The sequence below is a fragment of the Suncus etruscus genome, chromosome 5 (genome assembly GCF_024139225.1).
Source record: "Suncus etruscus isolate mSunEtr1 chromosome 5, mSunEtr1.pri.cur, whole genome shotgun sequence".
Classification (NCBI taxonomy): Eukaryota; Metazoa; Chordata; class Mammalia; order Eulipotyphla; family Soricidae; genus Suncus; species Suncus etruscus.
The window spans coordinates 4261827-4284902 of NC_064852.1; the positions used below are offsets into that span (position 1 = coordinate 4261827).

General features: G+C 37.7%; 1 protein-coding gene across 2 annotated transcripts in view; it reads left to right on the plus strand.

Annotated features, from left to right (window-relative positions):
• BRINP1 (BMP/retinoic acid inducible neural specific 1) overlaps positions 1–23076 on the plus strand; it is a 230000-nt gene that overhangs the window by 151999 nt on the left and 54925 nt on the right. For both annotated transcript variants that reach the window (XM_049773819.1, XM_049773820.1), the window contains exon 5: positions 3616–3721. In XM_049773819.1, the coding sequence (XP_049629776.1) occupies positions 3616–3721 (106 nt within the window). The remainder of the gene's footprint in view (positions 1–3615; positions 3722–23076) is intronic.

A 23076-nucleotide genomic window follows, 5' to 3' on the forward strand; every position in this document is an offset into this window, starting at 1 on the left:
TATAGACTGTTAAAGCACAGACACTGAGGGAAAAATGCATCAGAGTCCATTTTAAGTGCAATGAATAATTTTAAAGAATGTTCTTATTTATTTACTTATTTGTTTTTGGTTTGAGGGCCACACCCATCTGTGCTCAGGCCTCATTTCTGGCTCTGAGCTCAGGGTTTGCTCCTGGCAATGACCCTAAGAGGAAATTGAAACAGGGTCAAGCAAGAGCCTTACCACTGTACTATCTCTCTGAGCCCTAGAGGAGTAAGGGAGGAGATCTTTTCATCTAAACTTGGAGTTTTTTTTTAAACTTTATTTATTGACTGATTGATTGGTTTTTGGGCCACATCCAGTGGTGCTCAGGGGTTGCATCTGGTCCTACGCTCAATAATCAACTCTGAAATATTGGTGGACCCTATGGGATGCCAGGAATTGAACTGGGTCTCTCCCTAGGTCGGCGTCATGCAAGGCAAATGGCTACAGCTATGCTATCTCTTCCTCCCTAAACTAGGAATTTTTTTTTGTTTTTTGGGGCCACACCCGGCGGTGCTCAGGGGTTATTCCTGGCTGTCTGCTCAGAAATAGCTCCTGGCAGGCACGGGGGACCATATGGAACACCGGGATTCGAACCAACCACCTTAGGTCCTGGATCGGCTGCTTGCAAGGCAAACGCCACTGTGCTATCTCTCCGGAATTTTATAAGTTTCAAAAGTATATGCTTTTTGCATCTCAAATTTTCTCAAACCAGAATAAACCTACATTATATTGTACTTTTCCATCTTCCTTTTATTTTATTGCATAAAATGCAGATCTAGCCCTGTATTTAGGCTTTCAAAGATATTTCTGAGTGGGGGGAGAGTGTGTGTTGGAATCTGGGGAACAATCCGACGAGTAAGAAATTGACCAGTAGAGGAGAGAAATGCCAGGTAGAACAGAGGCAGGAAAGGGAAATAAATCAGATCAACAAACAAGCCAGCTTATCCTGGAAGAGTCACCTATTTTAGAGGGATTATGTTGTTAGAGAAGTCAGCACAGAGAGACAGATCTTTATGAAGTCATCAGAGTCAGAGGAAGCAAAGGCTGGCTTTTCATTCTCACCCAATGGTTGGCTCCTCCTTGGAAGAGATGCAGAATTGAGATACTGGAAAGTCTGTCAGAAGATAATCCTCTTTTTGTGCCTCCGGGAAGGGCAGACTCCCTCTGTTAGTGGAATTTCTCTGAGAAATTGCTGCTTGAAAAAGCATCCTGGTAGTAGCAATGTCTTCTGGTGACTAAGACTTTTCTTGCTGTTGTTTGATCTACCCAAGACTTATATGAGTAGAATATCTCTTGCTGCCAGCTTTCAAATAAGCAGTTAAGCCAGGTGGGCAGATTTTGCCTGTGGTTTTCTTTCCTGGAATAAATGTAGCAAAATGAATTGGGAGATTTGAGTTTCATTCATTTAAAAAGGTGTTATTATCTTGTAGCAAAATAAAAGAATAAAGCACTAGGGAAAATATAAAAAAAATTCTATTTTATGCTCTTTTAAACCATTTTATTAAGCAATTAGAATTTACAATACTGTTAATCACATTTTTATGCATACAACATTACAACATCACATCCATCAACAAAGAGCTGACTTTCTCCCATCAGTGTTCCAATATCCTCTTTCAAACCCCCAATCCAATGTGAACATAGCTCCATAACAAAATCTTTCATTTCAATCAGTTTGGCCATTTGTTCTAATCTCTCTGTTTCTATTATTTCCTCTCCTCAATAGGTGATTTTGAAGGGTGGCGGTGGTACAACTCATATGAATGATCATTTCATATCGATTAATAGAGCTAATCTTCCTGAAATTGCACAAAATTATAAAGCAAAAGAATTATTTCTTAAAAACTAAATCATTTGTTTCGAGGTATAGAAGTGTATAGTATAAATAATACTTGCTACTATATTTTAGAATTATCTGAAATAGGTAAATTCTACAAATGCAAAATTTAGTAAGAATGAAGAAAATGAAGACAACGTAAATTTAAAAATATGAATAGGGCTATAAAATACTTAGTGTGTTTTATCACAAGAAAGGAAATAGTGGATTGATATTAGAAAATATTATACTATAGATACTGCTTAAATCTGCATTAGTAAGTAAAGATCACAATAAATACCTCTTTGGTTATAAAACTAAAAATAACTAATCAGATATAGAATGTTCACTACGAATGAGATGTTAATTTGTTCTTGAATATATACAAAAATCTGCTTGTAAGCTAGAAGTAAATATATTTTTCTATTTTTTATTCTGTTTTGTTTTATTTTGTTTATGAGCTACACCCTACAGTGCTTAGGGCTTACTCTTGACTTTGCACTCAGAAATTCCTCCTGGCAGGCTCAGGAAACCACAGAGGACACCAAGCGTCGAACCTAGGTTGGCCTTTTGCAAGGAAAACACCCTCCCTGCCGTGCTATTGCTCCTGCCCCAATGAGTAAATATATTTTTCTTAATTTAATAGAGGGCAACCAGATGTTGCCTTACCCGGTGCCATATGCTAAGAAGTTTGTCCATTAAGTACCAAATGCATCAAAAATATCATCACTACCTTTTTCGGTGGAATGAGAATGTTAATAGAATTTGATATATGGGGAACATGAAGCATTGGAAATTAGTGATCCAAAACTTTCACCACTGAAAACAACAACTGACATTTAGAAATGTATCCTTTCTTGTGCCAATTAACGCTGTGTCTTTATAGTTGGATGTAAACATCAAGGCAGCCTCCTAAGTACTTTTTTATTAAGTTATGCGGAAGGAATTCTGGAAGGATAAATACATTTCTTTTTGACTAAATATACTCGCATGGCAAGGCTGCTTTTGAAAATGTGCCCCCCTCTTGCACACCCACTCAAGAATTCTCAGAGAATATGCCGGAAACGCATCGCCATAAGGTCGGGTCCCTTTGTTCTGCCGTGATTGATTAGATCCATTGCAGGGACTTCTTTTGGGAAATGAAGACCATTTCATAGTTATTGTCTAATAATAATGCACATGCACTCATAACAATTTATAGAGACTTTGGGGATCAAGATGCCTAGTGCTGAACATACGCCATGGAGCTGGCGGATCTACCCTTCCTTTGTAGTTTCCCTCCCCAGAAAGGCTTGACTAGAATTAGGTCACTGCAGAAGCTTGAAGAAGTGATTTGCTTTGGTCACACAACAAAGGAATGTCCCAACCAGGATTTGTCATTGATTCTCCTGGTTCTAAAGTCTTATACACGCTATATACATGCATGCATGTACACTACATATATATGATGTATACATGTCTACACTATACACATATGTACACACATAATATACAACCTATATATTCAAAGAATAGTCCTTCAATGTATACATTCAAAGAATAGTGAAAGCAGCCAGTAAAATGATATCTATAAAGAATGGTTTTACTCCATGTGCTATCCTGACATCTGTTTAGCTATAGCTGAATATGATTCTTGGCAGATAAGGAAGTAGCCATTGACTCAGGAGGTCAGAAGACCTTCTCTGCCATCTTTCTTTTCCAGAGACCAACTCTATTGATTCTGTTCTAGACAAGGGCACTGTTCTCACACCTGTCACCTTTAATGTCCCCTCCAGGTTACAGAGACACGTACTGGGCCTCTGGGCTGTAACAGCTATGACAATCTGGACTCTGTGAGTTCTGTCCTTCTGCAGAGCACTGAGAGCAAACTTCATCTTCAAGGTAGGATGCCCTTGGACATGGTGAGATCAGAGGGCACAGGGGAAATAGAAGAGGTGAGGGAGACGTGAGTTTATCAGAAGACAGTGTGTGGGGATGGAGGGATAGAACAGTGGGTAAGATATTTGCTTTGCATATGGCAGACCAAGTTTAATCACCAGTATCCCATATGATCCCTCCTAGCTTGCCAGGTGTGGTTTCTAAGTACAGAGCTAGGAGTAACCCCTGAGTGCCTCTAGGTGTGGCCCAGAAACCAAAAATAAATAAATAAGAAGACAGTGTGTGTATCAGAAGACAGGGGGATCAGAGGGTATAGAAACAGAAATGGGGGCCCGGAGAGATAGCACAGCGGTGTTTGCCTTGCAAGCAGCCGATCCAGGACCAAAGGTGGTTGGTTCGAATCCCGGTGTCCCATATGGTCCCCCGTGCCTGCCAGGAGCTATTTCTGAGCAGACAGCCAGGAGTAACCCCTGAGCACAGCCGGGTGTGACCCAAAAACCAAAAAAAAAAAAAAAAAAAAAAAAGAAATGGGGGGGGGGAAACAGAACAGAAAAGGGAGACTTGGGTTTATCAGGAAAACAAAGATGAAAAGTTGGGAAACCAGTGAAACTTACAGATATGGAAATTAAGACAGCTATGGGATTTTTCTCTCTTCCACAGGACATTAAATTCATGGTTATTAATTAATTCTCATCTCTGAATTATTGAAATATGAATTTTATCTGATTATTTTGATGAAAATGTCCAAACCGTGTTATTTATAGATGTTCCAGATATCATATAGATTAAAGTTTCATATGGTGTCATCTGAATCTCCTGCATTATTGTGTTTGATTTTCTATGTATTTTGGCAGGTGTTATTAGAAACCTAGGAATGATGAGGCGTTTTATAGAATTTTTGACTCTATATAATCATCTTTCTCCATATTGTTTCATATTGTGATCTTCAGTGTATACAGACACATGTGGGTTTATGGATATGTATATGGGAGGACAAGTAGAATTTGCAATGAGAACTTAAAATTCTAGCTGTATTCTAGAGAGACAGATAGACTCTGACATTATTGGCGAGAACACGGCAACGATAGGAATTCATTTTCTTACGCACATATATATTTCTATTTGCTTAATGTCTAGTCTGTGGTAGGCCCATGCTTTATGCTCCCTATATACTTATGAGCTTAAGTAAAATGAAACCTATGAAATAGTAATTTCACCCTTATTAGTTCCTTATATCACGAAAGGGAGATAGCAGGGGGAAATGACAAGGCTTGAAGTGCAAAACGTGCTGTTTTCAAAAGCATAATTTATAAGAGCAAGAAACATGTAGAGATCTCAATTTTCCACATGAGAAGACTGAGTGAATTGTGTGGCACGCATACAACAAACTAATAGGCAGGTGCTAACATGTGGCTTAGTGAACAATATCAAGGCTGTGTGAGTATGATTTCTTATAATGTTAATTAAAAAATGGATGGTTTCTGATTGACTGGCATCATCTTTGCAATGGAAGAGGACAAGCAAAAATAATATTTCAAGGATATATTCTGAGATGTTAAAGGAGGTTACTTCTGGATAATAAGGTTAGAGATGATTTATTTTAGGCTCCTCCTTCCTAAAAAAAATTCTAACATTTCTATGGTGATCGTGCATTACCTATAAAGTCAGAGGGAAAATATACATGACATGCTTTAACTTTGAACGGAATAAAAATGTGACCTTCTAGAAAAGTATCTGATAAAACTGATTCTGAATGCCAGCGGGTGGAAAGTTGAGCTGAGATTGGCAGGAAAATCTAAGCAGAGCCTAATAAGACTTTTATATTTCTGTTTCTCGGCAACTCTTGGAATCATGGTCCTCTTATAGAGTGATGGCAAAGCGGTAGGGTTAACTGTTTGCCTTGCATGCAGCCAATTTAGGATGGACCATGGTTTAATCCCCAGCATTCCATATGGTCCCCGAGCCTGCCTGGAGCAATTTCTGAGTGTAGAGCCAGGAGGAACCTCTGAGCGTCACCGGATGTGGCCCCAAAACAAAAACAACAACAAAAACAAAAAGAAAAAAGGAAATGCTACAGGAGAAGCCTCATCTTGTCTCTGGGAACAATGAGAGAAAATTTCTTCTGGAAATTCAGGCCAACATAGTGGTTCAGTTTTAAAAAAAAAAAAAAACAATAAACTAAAACCTCCATTTCATGAACAATAACCACATTGCCCCTTTAATAGGGAATAACAGATGGGCTTGCTTGATGAGAATGAGGATTTTATTTTATTTATTTATTTGTTTTGAAGGCACACCTGATGGCATTCTGGGGTTACTTCTGGCTCTGCACTCAGAAATCACTCTTGGCAGTCTCAGGGAACCATATGGGATGCTGAACATCGAGCTTGGGTGTGTCCTGGATTAGTTTCATGCAAGGCAAACACCCTACCACGTGATATCGCTCCAGCCCAAGAACACAAATTTTAAAAGACACATCTTTGAGTGTAGCAGGATTAGCAATATATTTATTACTATGGAGTATGAAGGAAGAGGAGAAGTTGAACCCAGGGAGATGCGAACTCACTATGTGTTTGTGATTTCCCAGCCATGCTTGTGAGAAGCAGACTTTTATGTTGAAACTGTAGTAAATTGAGAAAAATATGTGCAAGTTGCTAAGAGAAAGTTATTAAGATTTTAAGAATACGTAGAGGCTGATTGACCATGAAGCAAATGAGGTTTAGGTAGAGGGCTCTCAGATCCTAATACTCAACTTTTCTTGTTTTAAGTATTTATTCATATCTAAATTTTAATTTCTTTTCTCAGTAAACAACTCTAGTATAAGGGTCAGTCCTTCAAAACTCTGTATCTTCTGATTTTTAATTTATTTATTTATTTATTTATTTATTTATTTTTTTTGGTTTTTGGGTCAGACCCGGCAGCGCTCAGGGGTTAGTTATTCCTGGCTCTATGCTCAGAAACTTCAGGCAGGCTTGGGGGACCATATGGAATGCTGGGATTCGAACCACTGTCTTTCTGCATGCAAGGCAAACGCACTACCTTTATGCTATCTCTCTGGCCCCATATCTTCTGATTTTTATGTTATTAGAAATAACTCATTCACACACACTCAAAAATGTTAATCTCACCATACTGTAGATTGGCTAGTATATACCTGTATGCTTCAGCCCATGTTTGGACAACATAGTTCAAGAGAGACACTGAGAAACTGTTGTATGTCTGAAGGAGGTTGTCTTATGATAGAATGGTTAAGAAAATAAGAACAATGGCTGGAGAAAAAATAACTTACCTGCACATACTTAAAATGTCTTGCAGAAAAATACTAACCTTCATTAATATACTAAAACTACCTAAATCTAGTTTTGGAAGGGGATGGTAAGGACATCAGCCTTAGCTTGGTATAAAATAAATCTTTCTCATCTTCCTAATGTATACTGATGCCCAAACCTAAATTGGCCAGCAGAAAGAGGGACAGACTTACATTCTCAGAAAACTGTTCACAGCCAGGATCAGAGAAATGGTCCAGCTAATAGGACTCTCTCATTGCAAATGACTTACTTGAATTTTATTCCCAGCAACTCATAAGGTAACCTGAGCATGCACACACACACACACACACACACACACACACACACACACACACACACACACAATTTAAGCATAATTTAGTTGAGCAATTGCATGATTAAAATGGATGTTCTTCTAAACTGTCCTGATTCTGATTCAGGATTTCCTGAATATTACAAGTCATTTAATGAGATTGATAGCCCCCAAAATGTAATGCTAGATTCTGTGCACTTGAGCACAAAACAGTTCCCATCCATTTAAACTATTTCTGAGAACCCATGTTGGCATTGAACTCTGCCCAAGGATATGTATTGAAGAAGACAGACTTGATTTGTTACCCCAAGTGATCACTAATCAATCAAAGATCCACTTAAAAATGAATAATACTCTTTGTTTATTTTTGGTCCATGCCTGAGAAGGCTTTAGAGCTACTCCTTGCTCTGGACTAAGCACTTACTCCTAGTGATGTGTGGAACACTGGAAGGTGCTGAGATAGCGAAAACATTCAGCCCTGTGGGCTCTGTGATCCCAGAAATAAGAGAAATTTTAATGGAGACAATGTCTGAGACTTCATTCTACCAGATAGTATGGAAGCCAAAATTACTAAGGCACCTTGGAAGTTTTATATTAAATGATAAATGAAAGGTTGATGAGAAAGTACATATGGCACTTGCCTTTTATTTGGCCAACCCCTGTTCAATTTTTAGGACCCTGAGCACCACCAAGTATAGCCCTGGACACTCTCTAGGTACCTCTAAATGTGACCCAAGAGATCTCTGAGCACCACTAGAGTGTTCCAGATAAGTCCTGACACCACCAAACACAAGTAAAACTGCATCCTCCATCTCTCAGATTGAACTGTTGACTCTGATGGATGAGTTGGCTGAGAATGACTGGAGGGGTCCCTGAATCTGATGAGAACTGGTTGGGAGACCCCCAAAATAAAATAATAATAATAATAATAAAATTAAACTCATCACTAAATAAATATAGACATGAAACATGAAGAAGACAGATAGAAGCAGTTTATGAAGGTAATTTGGGGAAATCTTAAGAGTTTAATGCAGGCATCAATAATGAGAAAGACAAAAACTCTTTCAAATCCTGGAAGGCTTCTTCAGCACATTAATGAACTGAATTTAATTTTAGAAAATTGGGCACCATGGAAAGGTTTTAAAAAGAAACTAGCATGAAAAGATGGATGTTTTACAAGATTGCTCTGACTGTTTTATTCAGTGAGTTAGAGAGGGGTACTTTTGGGCTGGCAACCAGTTAGAGACTTAAAAAACTGAAGAAGTCACAGATTAAGACCATGGAGGTAGCAGTTACAATGGAGAGAAGCCAGTCACTTTCAGGAGCATCATGACCAGGATTTAGTGAAAATTCTAAAGAATTTCTAATTGTATGAAGGTTTCTGGGGATGAGACATGCAAGTAGACATGCAAAAACATATGATTCTAGATAATGGACACTATATTTGAGAAAGCAAAAATGATATGTATTATTTTGGAGATTTAGAAAATGATGCCATCTATTCTTCATAGGCTTAGAATGGAAATGCTTGCTACAGAACGGAAGTGGGTTTTTTTTGTTTTTTTTTTTTGTTTAGGTTTTTTGGGCCACACCCGGTGGTGCTCAGGGGCTACTCCCGGCTGTCTGCTCAGAAATAGCTCCTGGCAGGCACGGGGGACCATATGGGGCATGGGGGACCATATGGGACACCGGGATTCAAACCAACCACATTAGGTCCTGGATCAGCTGCTTGCAAGGCAAATGCTGCTGTGCTATCTCTCCGGGCCCAGAACGGAAGTATTTTTGATACTGGTCATTCCTGTAAAAAAAATGAAAATGAGTAAAAGACATTAATAGAAGATTCACAAGTAAAAACACAAAAATTATCATCATTTGAAATAACTGTTTTAATACTCAAAAATATAAATTCAAAGCCACAGTTAATTTTGGGGGGGGGGTTGGGCCACACTCAGTAACGGTCAGGGGTTCCTCCTGCTATGCACTCAGAAATCGTTCCTGGCTTGGGGGACTATATGGGGTGCCAGGGGATCTAACAGTGGTCTATCCTGGATCAATCTTGTGCGAGGCAAACACCCTACCACTGTGCTATCACTTTGGCCCCACCACAGTTAAATATTATCAAGTAGTAGCAAGCCTGATTCACATGAAAAAGACTGACAGCATCAAGGAATGTTGCTGGGAAGCATTGGGAACTTAGAATCATTATTTATTGGGGCGAGGATATCAGTTCTAAGTACAGCTAGTCTAGGAAATTATGGCACAATATCTACTAAAAACTCAATTGATCCCTATACTGTCATTGTTAAAAGACAATGTCTAGGAATTTAAGCAGAAATGTCTTAAATTTATTAGAACATATTAATGTCCATACATGGCATATTCTCATAGCCATGAAAAATAGATGAAAAATAGTTCCAAATACTTACCAACAAAAACACAAAGTGTTTTACATTTACACATTGAACTGCACTACAGATATTAAAAAGAATAAATAGGGGTCAGAAAGATAGCATAGAGACAGGGCAATTGCCTTGCATGCAGAAGGACTGTGTTTGAATCCCGGCATCCCATATGGTCCCTCCCCAAACCTGTCAGGAGTGATTTCTGAGTACAGAGCCAGGAGTAACCCCTGAGGGCAGCCAGGTGGAACCCACAAAATAAGTAAATAAATAAATAAATAAAATGAATAAACCTCTATAAAAATAAGTAAATATAAAAAATAAATGACCCTTTCATACAATGATATGGAAGTAGCTCTTAAACACTGAGTAAAGGGAACTGACCAGAAATGTTTCTATGTCACTGCATTTTCTTCCTATACAATTAGAAAAAAAATCAAACTCATTGCTTTAGAATTTCAGAGATCCTTTAGGCCAAAGGTTTTTCCTTTCTATTTCCCCTATATTTTGCCATGCTTATGCAAAAACAAACAAGCAAAATATACCCTGCCACACACACCTTTTTTATTTGAAATTTTTTTTTTTTTTTTGGTTTTTGGGCCACACCCATTTGACGCTCAAGGGTTACTCCTGGCTATGTGCTCAGAAATCGCCCCTGGCTTGGGGGGACCATATGGGATGCGGGGGGATCGAACCGCGGTCCTTCCTTGGCTAGAGCTTGCAAGGCAGACACCTTACCTCTAGCACCACCTTCCCGGCCCCTTAATTGGATTTTTTAAATTTCATATCTTTTAAATCAGGGCTCCCGTCTTTTTCACAGAACCTTGGGACATGGATTACTTTATTTTACCACGTATTCCCACATTTTTCTAGAAAACTAAGAAGAAAGGATTCAAGAAAGGCAGGGGGGCCAGGGACCAAGTGGTCTTGGATGCATTGGCAGGGAAATAAATAAGGACAGAACTAAATATCTAAGCCAAAGTCATTGACAATAGAAGCAAGGGACCTAAACTTGAACCATCTTAACTCAAAGAGGCCTATTACACAGGCAGGTCAGGGACAAAGAGTGGTGGGATAGGATGCACCCTGGGGCCATTGGTGGTGGGAAGGGCCCTGACTCATTGCATATCTGAAATTCAACTATGAAGGACTCTGTTGATCACAATTGTCCCAATTAAAAAAAAAAAAAAAGGCATTTCAAAGAGCGTAAAACTTTGAGCAAGAAGACTAAGGACAGTATCCAAAGACAGATGACAGAGGTTTCTGGGATTATAAGTGATTCCTGTTCCTTCTCAGAATGTCAGAACACGGTTGTGTTTAGTTAGTGAAACTCACGGATTTATATAACCACTTGATTTCTATGCAACACTTAAGTGAACACCATATGCATCTATTAAAACTCTTAATAAAAGTGTTCCATTTTGACATCTGCCATATAGAGAAATCATATGCGTAATGCAGATACGCAAAAATGGAGGACATGACCTAGCCTGACTATACAAATGGTACAAACTACAGGTGAATGTACCACGGATGTCAGTAACGCCACTTATTTATTGCTTCCTTATGTCTCAGGGACTGTGTTAATTTAGTTTCATGTTTTCATTGCTTTATGGTAAAATCTAGGCTTATTTTTTCTTATTTAGTTTTCCTTATTACCGTCTTAGTCCTTACCTGATTCCTTTGAGAATCGAATGAACAACTCTCAGTGAGGAAACTAACTGAGATGGTTTTTGCATGGTCTCTTATTGAGCTAGAATTTTCATCTAGTCACTCTGGTTTGGGAGCATCTCTTTCTCAAAATAGAGTTGTTTCCTGTTCCTTTTCTAATTCCTCTGACTGGACTGGAAGGGGGAGATTCTGCTGAGTTTATTTTGGTATTTGATGAAGCATTCTATGAATGGGACTCTAATGAAATTCATTCTGTTTTCTCATAAAATGTCCACATAATGTGGCAAAAGTGGAAGGAAATGGGAAAAAATAAAATATACGATTGAAGAATGAGACTGGAAAGGAGAAATAACGAATCAGAGAAATAATGAGAGCTATTAGTAGTCAAAGCAGCAACAGCTGAACTAGTAGTAATAATGCTAATGGCATAATGATAACTTCTTATTTTTACCCTTCTCTCTGCAAGAAGGCCATTGAGTGCTTTACTGGCATTGTCATGCAATTTCATCTAATATCCATCTGGCGAGGTATGTAGAGATCAGAGTTCTGTGTCAGTGACTTACTGATGTGGAAAGGGGTGTAGAAAGAACATTTTGTTGAAATCTAGGAATGATCCAGAAATGTATCCATTCATACAGTCACTAATTTATTTAGCAATATTTACTGAGCACCAACTGTATATCCGATGATGTTTAAAGATCTGGAAATGCAAGCGTGAATAATTTAATTCTCAATCATTTTAGAGTGCATTTTAGCGTATGATGTTAAGAGGTAGACAGACTTGTAAACGAAGGTACATTTTTTATACAATCAAAGAAATGAGAAGGGGACAGAAAATATAGAACTGGTAGACCCTGGGAAATATTTTGTGAGAATCCATCACAAATTTTGGGAATGAAGTAATCTGACGTTCATTTTAAATGAATCCCTTCTATAAATAGAAGACTATAAAAATGCAGTAATACATATAAGGAATCCAGTATTAAGGCTATTAATACTGTATTAAGGTGAAAGAAAGTAGTGGCTTAGTCTTGCTAGTAGCAATTATGGTTGTGAGAAATGATTGAATTATTGAATTTTTTTTTTAATTTTTATTTTGATCATAGTGGTTTACATAGTGTTGACAATAATATTTTAGGTACATATTTACATAAAATCAGGGGGGATTCCCATCACCAAATTGTCCTCCCTACACCTCCGTTTCTGTCCTACCTCCCATTTCCTCTTCCCTCACCCCAGGTCGGCTAGAATATGTGGTCCCCTCTGTATCTAACCCACAACTTAGTAGTCTTGCACCTGTTTGGTCTTGATGCCTCCCTTAGTTCCCCCTCTAACTGGAGGCAGGACTAGCTAGTTCAAGTTGCGTGGTTTTGTTTGAAAAAGAGAAAAGTAATAAACTGGGGTAAGGGTCTAATACCCCGAAACTGGGTGGAATCCTTCCAGAGGCTCTCATCATCGATTTGAGAGATGGAGAAAAAGAAGGTGAAACACTCCACCAGTACCAAAAGAAGTGTCAAATATCCAGTGAGGGCTTGAGCTATATCGATAAGCACCACAAAAAAAAAAAAAAAACAAAAACAAAAAAACAGGCAAACAAACAAACAACAAAAAGCAAAACAAACAAAAACCAAACAAAAACAAACAAACAAACAAAACACGCCATGGTCTTGAAATGAGAAACATGGCATAGCACATAATGAAAGAAAAGAAAGGAAGAGAAAATATAAGTATGATTGGGGACAATTTCAATTTTTAAGGAGTCATGACCTTATTTATCAATAGATTGGAAATGTGTGTGAGAAAAAAATAGAAAGGAAGACTCCAACATAGATTCCATCTAAACAACTTCTTAGATGGAATTACTACATCCATAAGGGGAAGACATTAAAAGAAGAGCCTTCTGAGTGGACTTGAGTATTTGGATTTAAACTTATGTTTGGGAAGTCACATAGATGCTTATATTGAGAGGAAATTCATAAAATGAGGGAAAACAACCAGAGGTATATATTAGTCTGAAGTTGACATCCAATGTAATGAAAGAGAGTATTAGTAGTGAAAAAGGAGACATCCAGTCGTTGAACTATAGGAAATATAATGTTGAATTGGGATTGGAGTGATATGAGGATAGGTAGAAAGAAAAGTAAAAAGGAAATTTATGAAATGACAAGGAAAATGAGAAAAAGAACCAAGGGAGTATGAAGTCATGAAAATCAAGTAGATTATTTTTGCCAAACAGTGGTAATAGTCAACTCTGCCCAGTGAGTGTTGATAAAGAGATTAAAATGAGAACTGAGATCTGAGTGGATTTAGCAATGTGAAAGGTTTTGATGGCCTCTTTAAACAGGAAATGTTTAAATAGGAAGAAAAGCCTAAAAAGAATAAATTCGAAAAGGAAAAAATTAAAATAGAGAGAAAGTGAATGCAGGGAATAAAGCTTTCCCAAATTGCTACAAATGATCTAACAGAAGGTGATATGGAGTCAGGGAGGTCTTTCTGTTTTTAATATAGGAGCAATAAAAATTTTATATGCTGTTAGAAAATTATTCTTCAGAGAAGAAAACATCAGTTTGTAAGATAGAAGCATTATCTGAGGGTCAGAGTTGTGCAGGCCAGAGTAAAAAGTATCCTGAGAATGACTAGAATTACTAGCCTTGGATCAGAGCAGCTGTCAGATCATTATAGTGAGCATAGGGAAACAAAACACATGGGCCCAAAGATGGTAATGGGGCATTATTTTGAACTTTTTCTAATTACTTTTCATTGATTTAAGTTGCAGGATTTTTCAAATTGTAATGTCTCTGAAATTAGAATTTTCTTATAACAGATGGTGTGTCACAGTTTAATTGGCAGTGTGGCTTTTTTCCCTTAGTACTAAAATTTTTTACACCTTTATTGCAATTACATTACAAGTTTATTTTTGTTGTACAAAAATCTATGATATGTTTTGCAACGAATGGCATCTTGGATTTAACGGTATGGGATACATTTTCTTACCGAAAAGGAGTGAGCTCACTATCCTAATCTCAGTTCCCCAAAGACAAAGATGGATGAGAAGAATGTGAAATTATTTTAAAAATTAGAGGCAAGTCAGTTAGTGATTGAATGGGGACTAAAAATGGGAAAAGTTGAGTTCTTTGCTTAAAAGAGCCATCCTGGACAGCTCTTAAAGTTCAAGATATATGAACACATATATCTATGTGGTTTTTTTTTTGTTGTTGTTCGTTTGTTTGTCTCTATGCATTTTTGCTTATTCTCATTCTAGAGAAGTCTATTTTCCTTCTTGAACATGTATGTCCTCTTCCTCTCCTCTGAGATTATTTATTATACATAAATTTGTATTAAATAAAAGGTCTTGTTTCATTTTTAAAAAAGTCTTACACACCCCCACCCCAGGTTGTGTTTTGCAAACCTTGTAGTTCCACATTCAGAAACTCAAAATTCAAAGTTATTTAATAAAGCCTTTTATTATTTCAAAGGATAGATGTCTTTTTCCATCTTTTTTCTCTCCTGCCTCTTCTCTGCTTTTTCTGTGTCTTATTCTTTAAACCTCAACTGCATTTGCTAACTCTGTCATACCTGCCTGTATCCAGAATGACCCATGTCTTCATTGACATCCCTCCCCCCTTCGATGAACATTGTCCCATCCTGCAATGCCCAACACAGCATCCTAAGCAGAGTGCTTTAGTCTTCTCCTCTATCTTGGTTGAGTATCTCTACTTATCATTTCTCCCTCCTGTGGATAATTTAAATGATTTCTATCTCAGTTAACTTCTTGATTCTCTCTACTTTTTCCATCCATCTTTATTATAATAGCTGGTTGTAAGTCTTATTAAAGTGAAATCAAGCATAGTGGCTGGAGAGATATACAGTGGGTAGGGCAATTGCCTTGCACTCAGACCAACTGGGTTTGATCCCCAAGACCTGAATGCAGTACCAGGAAAATGTCCTTTGTGCGGTCGAATGTGGACCAAAAACAAACAAACAAATTATCTCAATTAATAATAAAAATCCTTCTCGGTATCAGCAGAAATTTTGATTTAAAGTATGTTCAACTGTCGTTGAACCTTTGTTTTTCTTCTTTGTCTTTCATCCAAGTCTTTCATCACACATTTCCCTTTATAATGAATAGGCCTATGACTTTCATTTCAGTGCTGACATTTTCATTTTTGTTTTCTATTAATTTGTACCTGTACATTATCATTTAGAGTCCCAGATTTCTATCTCTCCCAGGAAAACTTGCTTGCTTGCTCCATTAGGTTTTCTCACTACCTTCTTCCCTAGAACTATTATACAAAATTATATAATCATCATGCAAAAATATAGTCATCCTTGAATAAATATAAAATTGTTTGGAGTCACTAATTAATTATTAGCATGACTCATCTGTCCTTTGCACAATTCATAAAATGAGTTAACTCAAGTTCTGCTCACAAAGATATGGACTAAGTGAATCTATAAATTAACAATTAAATAGCTAAAAGAGTGAATCACACAGCCTCATCAAGATTTCTGCTTTTCTCTAACTCTTACACACTTTATTCTATTTATACTGGATCATGTTCAACCCTAGCAATTCTCTCAAGGCCTATGTCTGTTACTCCCTATTCAACTTTGGTGGCATTGCCTACTACATTGGCTCTTTCAGCCAAAAATCACATTCTTCAAATAGCATCTTTTCTTAGAAACCTCTTCCATACTGTCACCAAGATAAGAACTTAGTACATTTTGGCTGGATTGAATATACTATATAATTACTTCTACAGTGACCATCTGAGAAGTAAAATTGGAGTGAGAATAAAATGCAGGAAAGAGGGGCTGGAGCAGTGGTCCAGTGGTAGGGCCTTTGTCTCGCACATGGCTGACCTAGGGAAGACCTTGGTTCAATCCCTCATGTCCTGTATGGTCCCCTGTGCCTGCCAGGAGCGAATTCTGAGAACATAGCCAGGAGTAACTCCTGAGCATCACCAGGTGTGGCCCAAAAACCAAAAAAGGAAAAAAAAAAAAAAAGAATGTGGGAAAGAGGTGTGAGAAAAGTTAGAGGAGGGGGAGGCTAAAGGAAAGAGGAGAATAAGAGATAGAGAACTTTTTAGAAAAAAGAATTTGGTACTGGAGACAGGAAAGGTGCTTGCCTTTACAATCAACCAACAGAATCCAATCCTTGAAAAAACCATGTTGTTCACCAAGCCCAGGAGTAATCTCTGAGCACAGAGACAGGAGTAAATCCTGAGCACCATTAGGTATACCCCCCCCAGAAAATATTAAAAGATAAAAGGGTGAGAGAAGGAAGAGCAAGAAGAGGAAATGGAGAAGAAATACCAAAAATTGCTTTAACAATAAATAGGCATCATAAGTGAAGTGAACGTGACCATTTTTCAGATTACCTTGCAACCAAAAGTAGAAAGAGTGCATGGAAGTACGTGGAAATGGTTGTCTCTTAGCTACTATTTTCTGAGGCATTGCTCTTCTAGCCTATTTCCTCCCACCAACTAAGACTTCTCCTTTATCCATAGATGAAGAAAGAGAGACTCAGAAAGTCTAATGACCTAAGTAAGCATCAAGGTTGCTTCAGTTCTCTCTGGGAGCTTTCTGTGTGTACAACACAATCTGGAACTGAAAAATCAGTCCCCGCTTAATTTTAATAATAGAGAAAGAGGGGACAGGACATGGTTGACCCTGTCTCCTGATAGAACTTTATGATCTCAAAGTGGATGGGGACACATTCTTGCCAAGGTCTGCTCTAGAGAGGAGCTTGGGGTGAATCCTCATTAAGAATGAGCCTTGATGGGCTGGAGAGATAGCACAGTGGTCAGGTATTTGCCTTGCACTCTGCCAACCTGAATCACGACAGACCTGGGTTTGATTTCCTGCATCCCATATGGTCCCTGAGTCTTCCAGGAGCGATTTCTGAGCACAGAGTCAAGAGTAAAGAGCGTTGCTGCCAGGTGTGGCCTAAGGAAGGAAGGAAGGAAGGGAGGGAGGGAGGGAGGGAGGGAGGGAGGGAGGGAGGAAGGAAGGAAGGAAGGAAGGAAGGAAGGAAGGAAGGAAGGAAGGAAGGAAGGAAGGAAGGAAGGAAGGAAGGAAGGAAGGAAGGAAGGAAGGAAGGAAGGAAGGAAAAATCCATTTATCAAAAGTATTGGGGGCCATTGGTGGCAATCTATGTTTCTGCTTTCTCGTAGCTTAGTCTATAAGATATGTAAGACAATCTATATTGAATAAATGATCCCTGTTTTTGTGACAAATGGGACTGCTGACTTCCATCCAGATGGTGCTGCTATATATTGTTTTATCTTTTATGAGCCAAGAGGATCTCTGTTTTCTACCTGTGAGAAGTAAGAGTCGTATCACAAATAGAATTAAGGATATCAATTAAAGTTTTAATAAGAAAACATGTAGGAACCCAGGTGATACTATGGTAGCTAGGTTGTTTGCCTTGTACATGGCCAACCCAAGTTTGATTCCCTGCTCCCATAAATTCCCCTGAGCACCACCTGAAGTAATTCCTGAGTGCAGAGATAGGTATGGCCCTAAAATTAAAAAAAACTAAATAAACAGGTAGAATGAGGAAGATTCAGGAGTGCATAACGGATAGTGATAAAACCTTGGACTAGAATTTCTTTGACTAAGAAATTATCCAAGTATTATCTAGATATTTTCATCTAAAAACAATTGAATTTTATTGAGTTGTTTTGAATGAATAAATATTTACAGGGGAATGAATTTCCCCGTGCTATTTTGATACCTTTAAAGGTGCAGAGCCATTGTCTTAATTGGAAAACACTTCAAAAACAAGTATAGGTTGATGTTCATTGTTACAATTTACTGAGAAATTCTATGGATTAAGTTTACTACCCATTTCCTTGTATAATGCTTCATCTATAACTGGGTACACATCCATTTTTTCAGATTTAAAAATTAAGACTCAGGTCCAGAAAGATAGCACAGAGGTAGGGCCATTTGCATTGCATGCAAACCCAGGACAGACATGAGTTAAATTTCTGGCATCCCATATGGTCCTCCCAGCCTGCCAGGAGCAAGTTTTGAGCACAGAGCAAGGAGTAATCTCTGAGCACTTCTGGATTCAGCTCCCCCCCCCAAAAAAAAAAACCATAATAAAATACAATAAAATTAAATTAAAATTAAGACTCACAAAAATCTTGTAGGAAGCAAGACCAGAATTTAAACCAGGGGTCTCAAACTCGCAGCCTGCGGGCCATTTGCGGCCCTCCATACAACATTTTGTGGCCCTGCCCTAGAGGAACCTTTTTTTGTTTTGTTTTGTTTTAGTTGTTTGTGTCACACCCCCCAATGTTCAAGGCTTACTACTGACTTTGCACTCAAGGATCACCCCAACTTTGCCTCCTGAGGCCCCAGGTAAATTGAGTTTGATACCCCTGATTTAAACCCAGATTCACTCCATGCAAGTGCTCTTAAATAATAACCATTTCTTTTTGCTTTGGGGGCTATTTTCAGTGGACGCAACCCCAGCATGGATTACTCTTGGCCCTTTATTCAGGGGTAACTCCTTGCTCAAGAGACGCTCAAGAGACCATCTACGAAGCCAATAACTAAATCAGAAACAGCCATATGCAAGGCAAACCTCTTAACCCATACTGTCTCTCAGGTCCTAGAATCACAGTTTTTACATAGTTCTGCTATTCATATTTTTTAAATCTGTGATTTTCTTCAAATCACTTGCCAATCTGTACAAGCGTGTCATTTCAATATAGTTATTCTGAAATTCTGTACAAGAAGCCATAGATAGAAAAATTCAAATACTGATAGAACACAGATAAGGATTGACTAGAATCTTGTAACATTCCAGATGTAAAGACTGTTAACAAAATAGTTCCACTTCTGATCTGGGAAATTCTGAAATCATTTGGTGACTTAAAACTCATATTTGTACAAAAAAAGTGGAAATTCTGATATTCAGGGTTTACCAGAGAACTTATTTCTTGGTATGTGGGCATGTGGAGTTAAACCTTCCTAATAAATTGTGGCTGAGCATACAGCATGGAAATCCTGAGTGAATAATGTATGGTTATTTGAGCTCCTTTTGCAACTGTGAGCTATATGATTTATTTCCTATCGATCTGATGATTATGCAGTAGTCTGGCATCAGGTTGGCCAAAATCCAAATAAACCGCCCATAAATATTCATTTATTGATTCATTGTAAGTATCGTATATGCTTCATTTCTATAGTATTAAGTCTACCCTTTTTTTATTCACAATTCATATTGGTCAGAATTAAGATCTCCTGTGGCCCCATAAAGATATGTCTTTATTTTATTGTTTCTCCCTGTCTTCTGTGCAGTTTACATAATTGCTACTAAATAGTAGTGAATATTCTACACAATAGAAGCCATGTATTATACAGTTATATATATACACACACACACATATATATATATTTTTTGAATGTCTCCTGCTAAGTTGAGTTTATGTTCTCAGTGAGCCATACTATATAATGACCAGATTCAGAGCCCATCATATGCAAGGTATGTGCTTCAGCCATTTGAGTTATCTCTTTTACCCTGAAACCATGGCATTTGGGTTTTGTTTGTTTGTGTTTTAATGAGACAATGTAAAATCACCCCATGCCCTGTATCTCTAAACCTAGGTAAACGAGTCTGAATCAGGTTCATGCATGAAATAATCCAAACAAATAAATTTTTATAAATTTTGAGAAAAAAGAAAAAGAAAAGAAAGAATCAAACCAGGCTGAGGGTGAAACACACATAGTCTGGCAGTCTTCTACCTCATATGGAACACCAGCCGCCTGCCAGAACTGCCCTTTTTGTTTGTTTTGTTTTTGGGTCACACCTGGAGGTGCTCAGGGGCTACTCCTAGCTTTTGCACTCAGAAATCAATCCTGACAGGCTCAGGGAACCATATGGAATGCCGGGATTTGAATCACCTTTCATCTTGGCTTGGCTGTGTGCAAGGCAAATGCCCTACAGCTGTGCTATCTTTCTGTCCCATGCCATTTTTATTGAGTACAGAGACCACCCCTGGGTGGGGCATAAGGACAGAGTAAGGACAGATAGTTCAGGCTATCCTGAGCCAGTCCCACCCAGGTTGACAAGTAAGTCAGTCTTTGGGTGTGAATTCAAATTGTAAACAAACATACAGAGGAATGAGGGATGATCTTTGTTTTAGGTAAAATAAGGTGTAATCTAACAAATCAATATAGTTTTTTTGAGACTTATACAGAAAGATGTGAGGGGAAAGAAATATGGGCAATATATTCAAAAGAGAGAACACAGAGACAAGCGAGCAACATACATGTTCTCAAAGCAAAAAATGAGCTTGAAGAGGAAGCTTGAAATCATGTACTTTGACATTTGCTCATCAGTTAATTCTTGGTTAATAGTTAAAATATACCTATTCATATAAATGTATTGAGCCATCAATTTGTTTGGGATTATAGGTTTTTGTTGTCATAAAATATACACAACATAAAGTTTTATTTAAACATTTAAAAACACACAATTCAGTGCTATCAACGCTATTTATAATGCTTTTGACCATCTGCACTATCTAGTTCCAAAATTTTCACTACTCCAAATAGAAATTTTATATCCTGTAAATAGTCGTTTTTCATTTTCTTCTCCTTTCAGTTCTTTCAATTACAAATCTGTTTTCAGTCTCAATTTACTTTCTCTATTATGCCATTATTGCTTACTCTTTATACTTTATTTCTTACCTTTTCATAAATGGATAATAAAATTTCCCATCTTCTGTGCCTAGCTTCTTGGGATTTTGTTTGTTTCTTTGCTTTTCTGTTTTGGGGGGCCATACCCAATGGTGCTCAGGGCTTGCTCCTGGCTCTCTGCTCAAGGGTCACTCTAGGCTGACTCAGTAGATTATCTGGGATGCTGGAATTTGAACCCAGGTCAGCCACATGCAAAGCAAAGGTCTTACCCTCTGTATTATCTCTCCAGCCTTAGTTTCTTGCATTTAAAAAAATTGTTTTCAATGTTCATGTTGATCTATATATTAATAGGTCATACTTTTCATGCTATATTCATTCTCTGAATAAATATGGCACTTTTTCATCAGTTCATAAGTTGAGAAACATAGATAACCTTTATCTTTTGAATATTGATAGTAGCCATAAATTATGACAAGCTTGGTCATATTGGTGATGACCAATAATATAGTCTTATATATTTACAAGCTTTTGTTTTAAAGCATGTCTGATAAATCTGGAAAATGCCAAACTAAATATTTGTGTTTGACATTATGTAAAATATCTTTTCTGAAGTTTCCTGCTCTTACAAAATTAGGGAACCTTTATTTCCTACTGATACTTGTATATGTTTACATATATCTTTTATCATATTGTATGTTCATGAATCTTCCTCTTCTATTTTTTGGAACTCCTTAAACTTTGCTTCAGTTTAAATTTTACATGTTTTTGTTTTGGGCCACAACCATTGCTGCTCAGAGTATATTCCTGACACCTTGTTCAGAAATAACTTCTGGCAGAGCTCATGGAACCATAAGTGATGTTGGTGATCAAACCTAGCTCAGCAACATACAAGGCAAGCATCCTTTTTGTGGTACTGACATTCTGGTCAGTACATTCGGTCACTGTTGATATTTTAAAGGAGGAAGTCCCAAGATACACTCAGTTCACACCAGTAGTGTACAGGGACCATTCAAGTTTTACTCAGGTTTCCAGGAAGACATTTTGGATGGGGCAGTTGAATTTTATGATTTTATGAAAGAACCTAACACATGGAAGCTATGAACTTTAGCCCTTTGAACTATCTCCCCAGTCCAGAGATTTTGTCTTGAATTTCTCTCACATCTCTAGCATCTATTATGGTACTTGGCTCAGATGTTTCTGACTTCCTGTCTCTTTACTGAACCGGTGTTAAAATAGTTTCAGGTTTTGAGGTATGATATTGGAAGAGAAGATGTAGGTTCTGCTCATGAACCTTATGAATGATGTCTTAAAGAGGCAGCATGAGCAAAGAATTACCATGATCATCTACTCTATAATACATTTTGTTGCAATCACCAACATGAGAACAATTTACCAGGAGTCACCAATGTGCATGGATGATAGGGAAATAGAAGGTGGAGGAACATGTTGTATGTGTCTAGAAGCTCATAGATTGGGGGAGGGACATGAACGTAAGCACATAGCTATGATAGACTAAATGTTCTTTTAAAATTTGAAAATTATACGGGGTGTGTAAATAACCAAAGAGCATATGTTTGAGACTACCAGATATCTCCAGGGAAATCAGAAAAAGTCAGGGGAGGACCAGAAAAAATTACATTAGTTGAGGAATTATCAGCTATTAATGGCTTGCATGTGTTAAAATTGTCTTTGTATGCTTATTCCTTGAAGCATAATTATAGACAAAAAATTTGCCCCTAGGGAAAGTGGGAAAAAAACCTTCTCTTTTGAGGTGAATAGTTCAATAAATGTGGTAAACTTACAGCCAACTCTATCTATATTAAGATAACAAAACTGACACTGTAATATTGTTTCTTTAATTTCAAATCATCTCTACAGTGGGAGTTTTAATGAGGAAACTGGGAATCTAAGCAGAAATTCTTAGAACTTACCAAGGCCATGTAGTTAGAGAAACTGAAGACAAAGATAGGAAAGAAACAAGCACATTTGGAAGAAAGAGGCAGTGCTCTTACAGAATTTGACAAGAAAGGG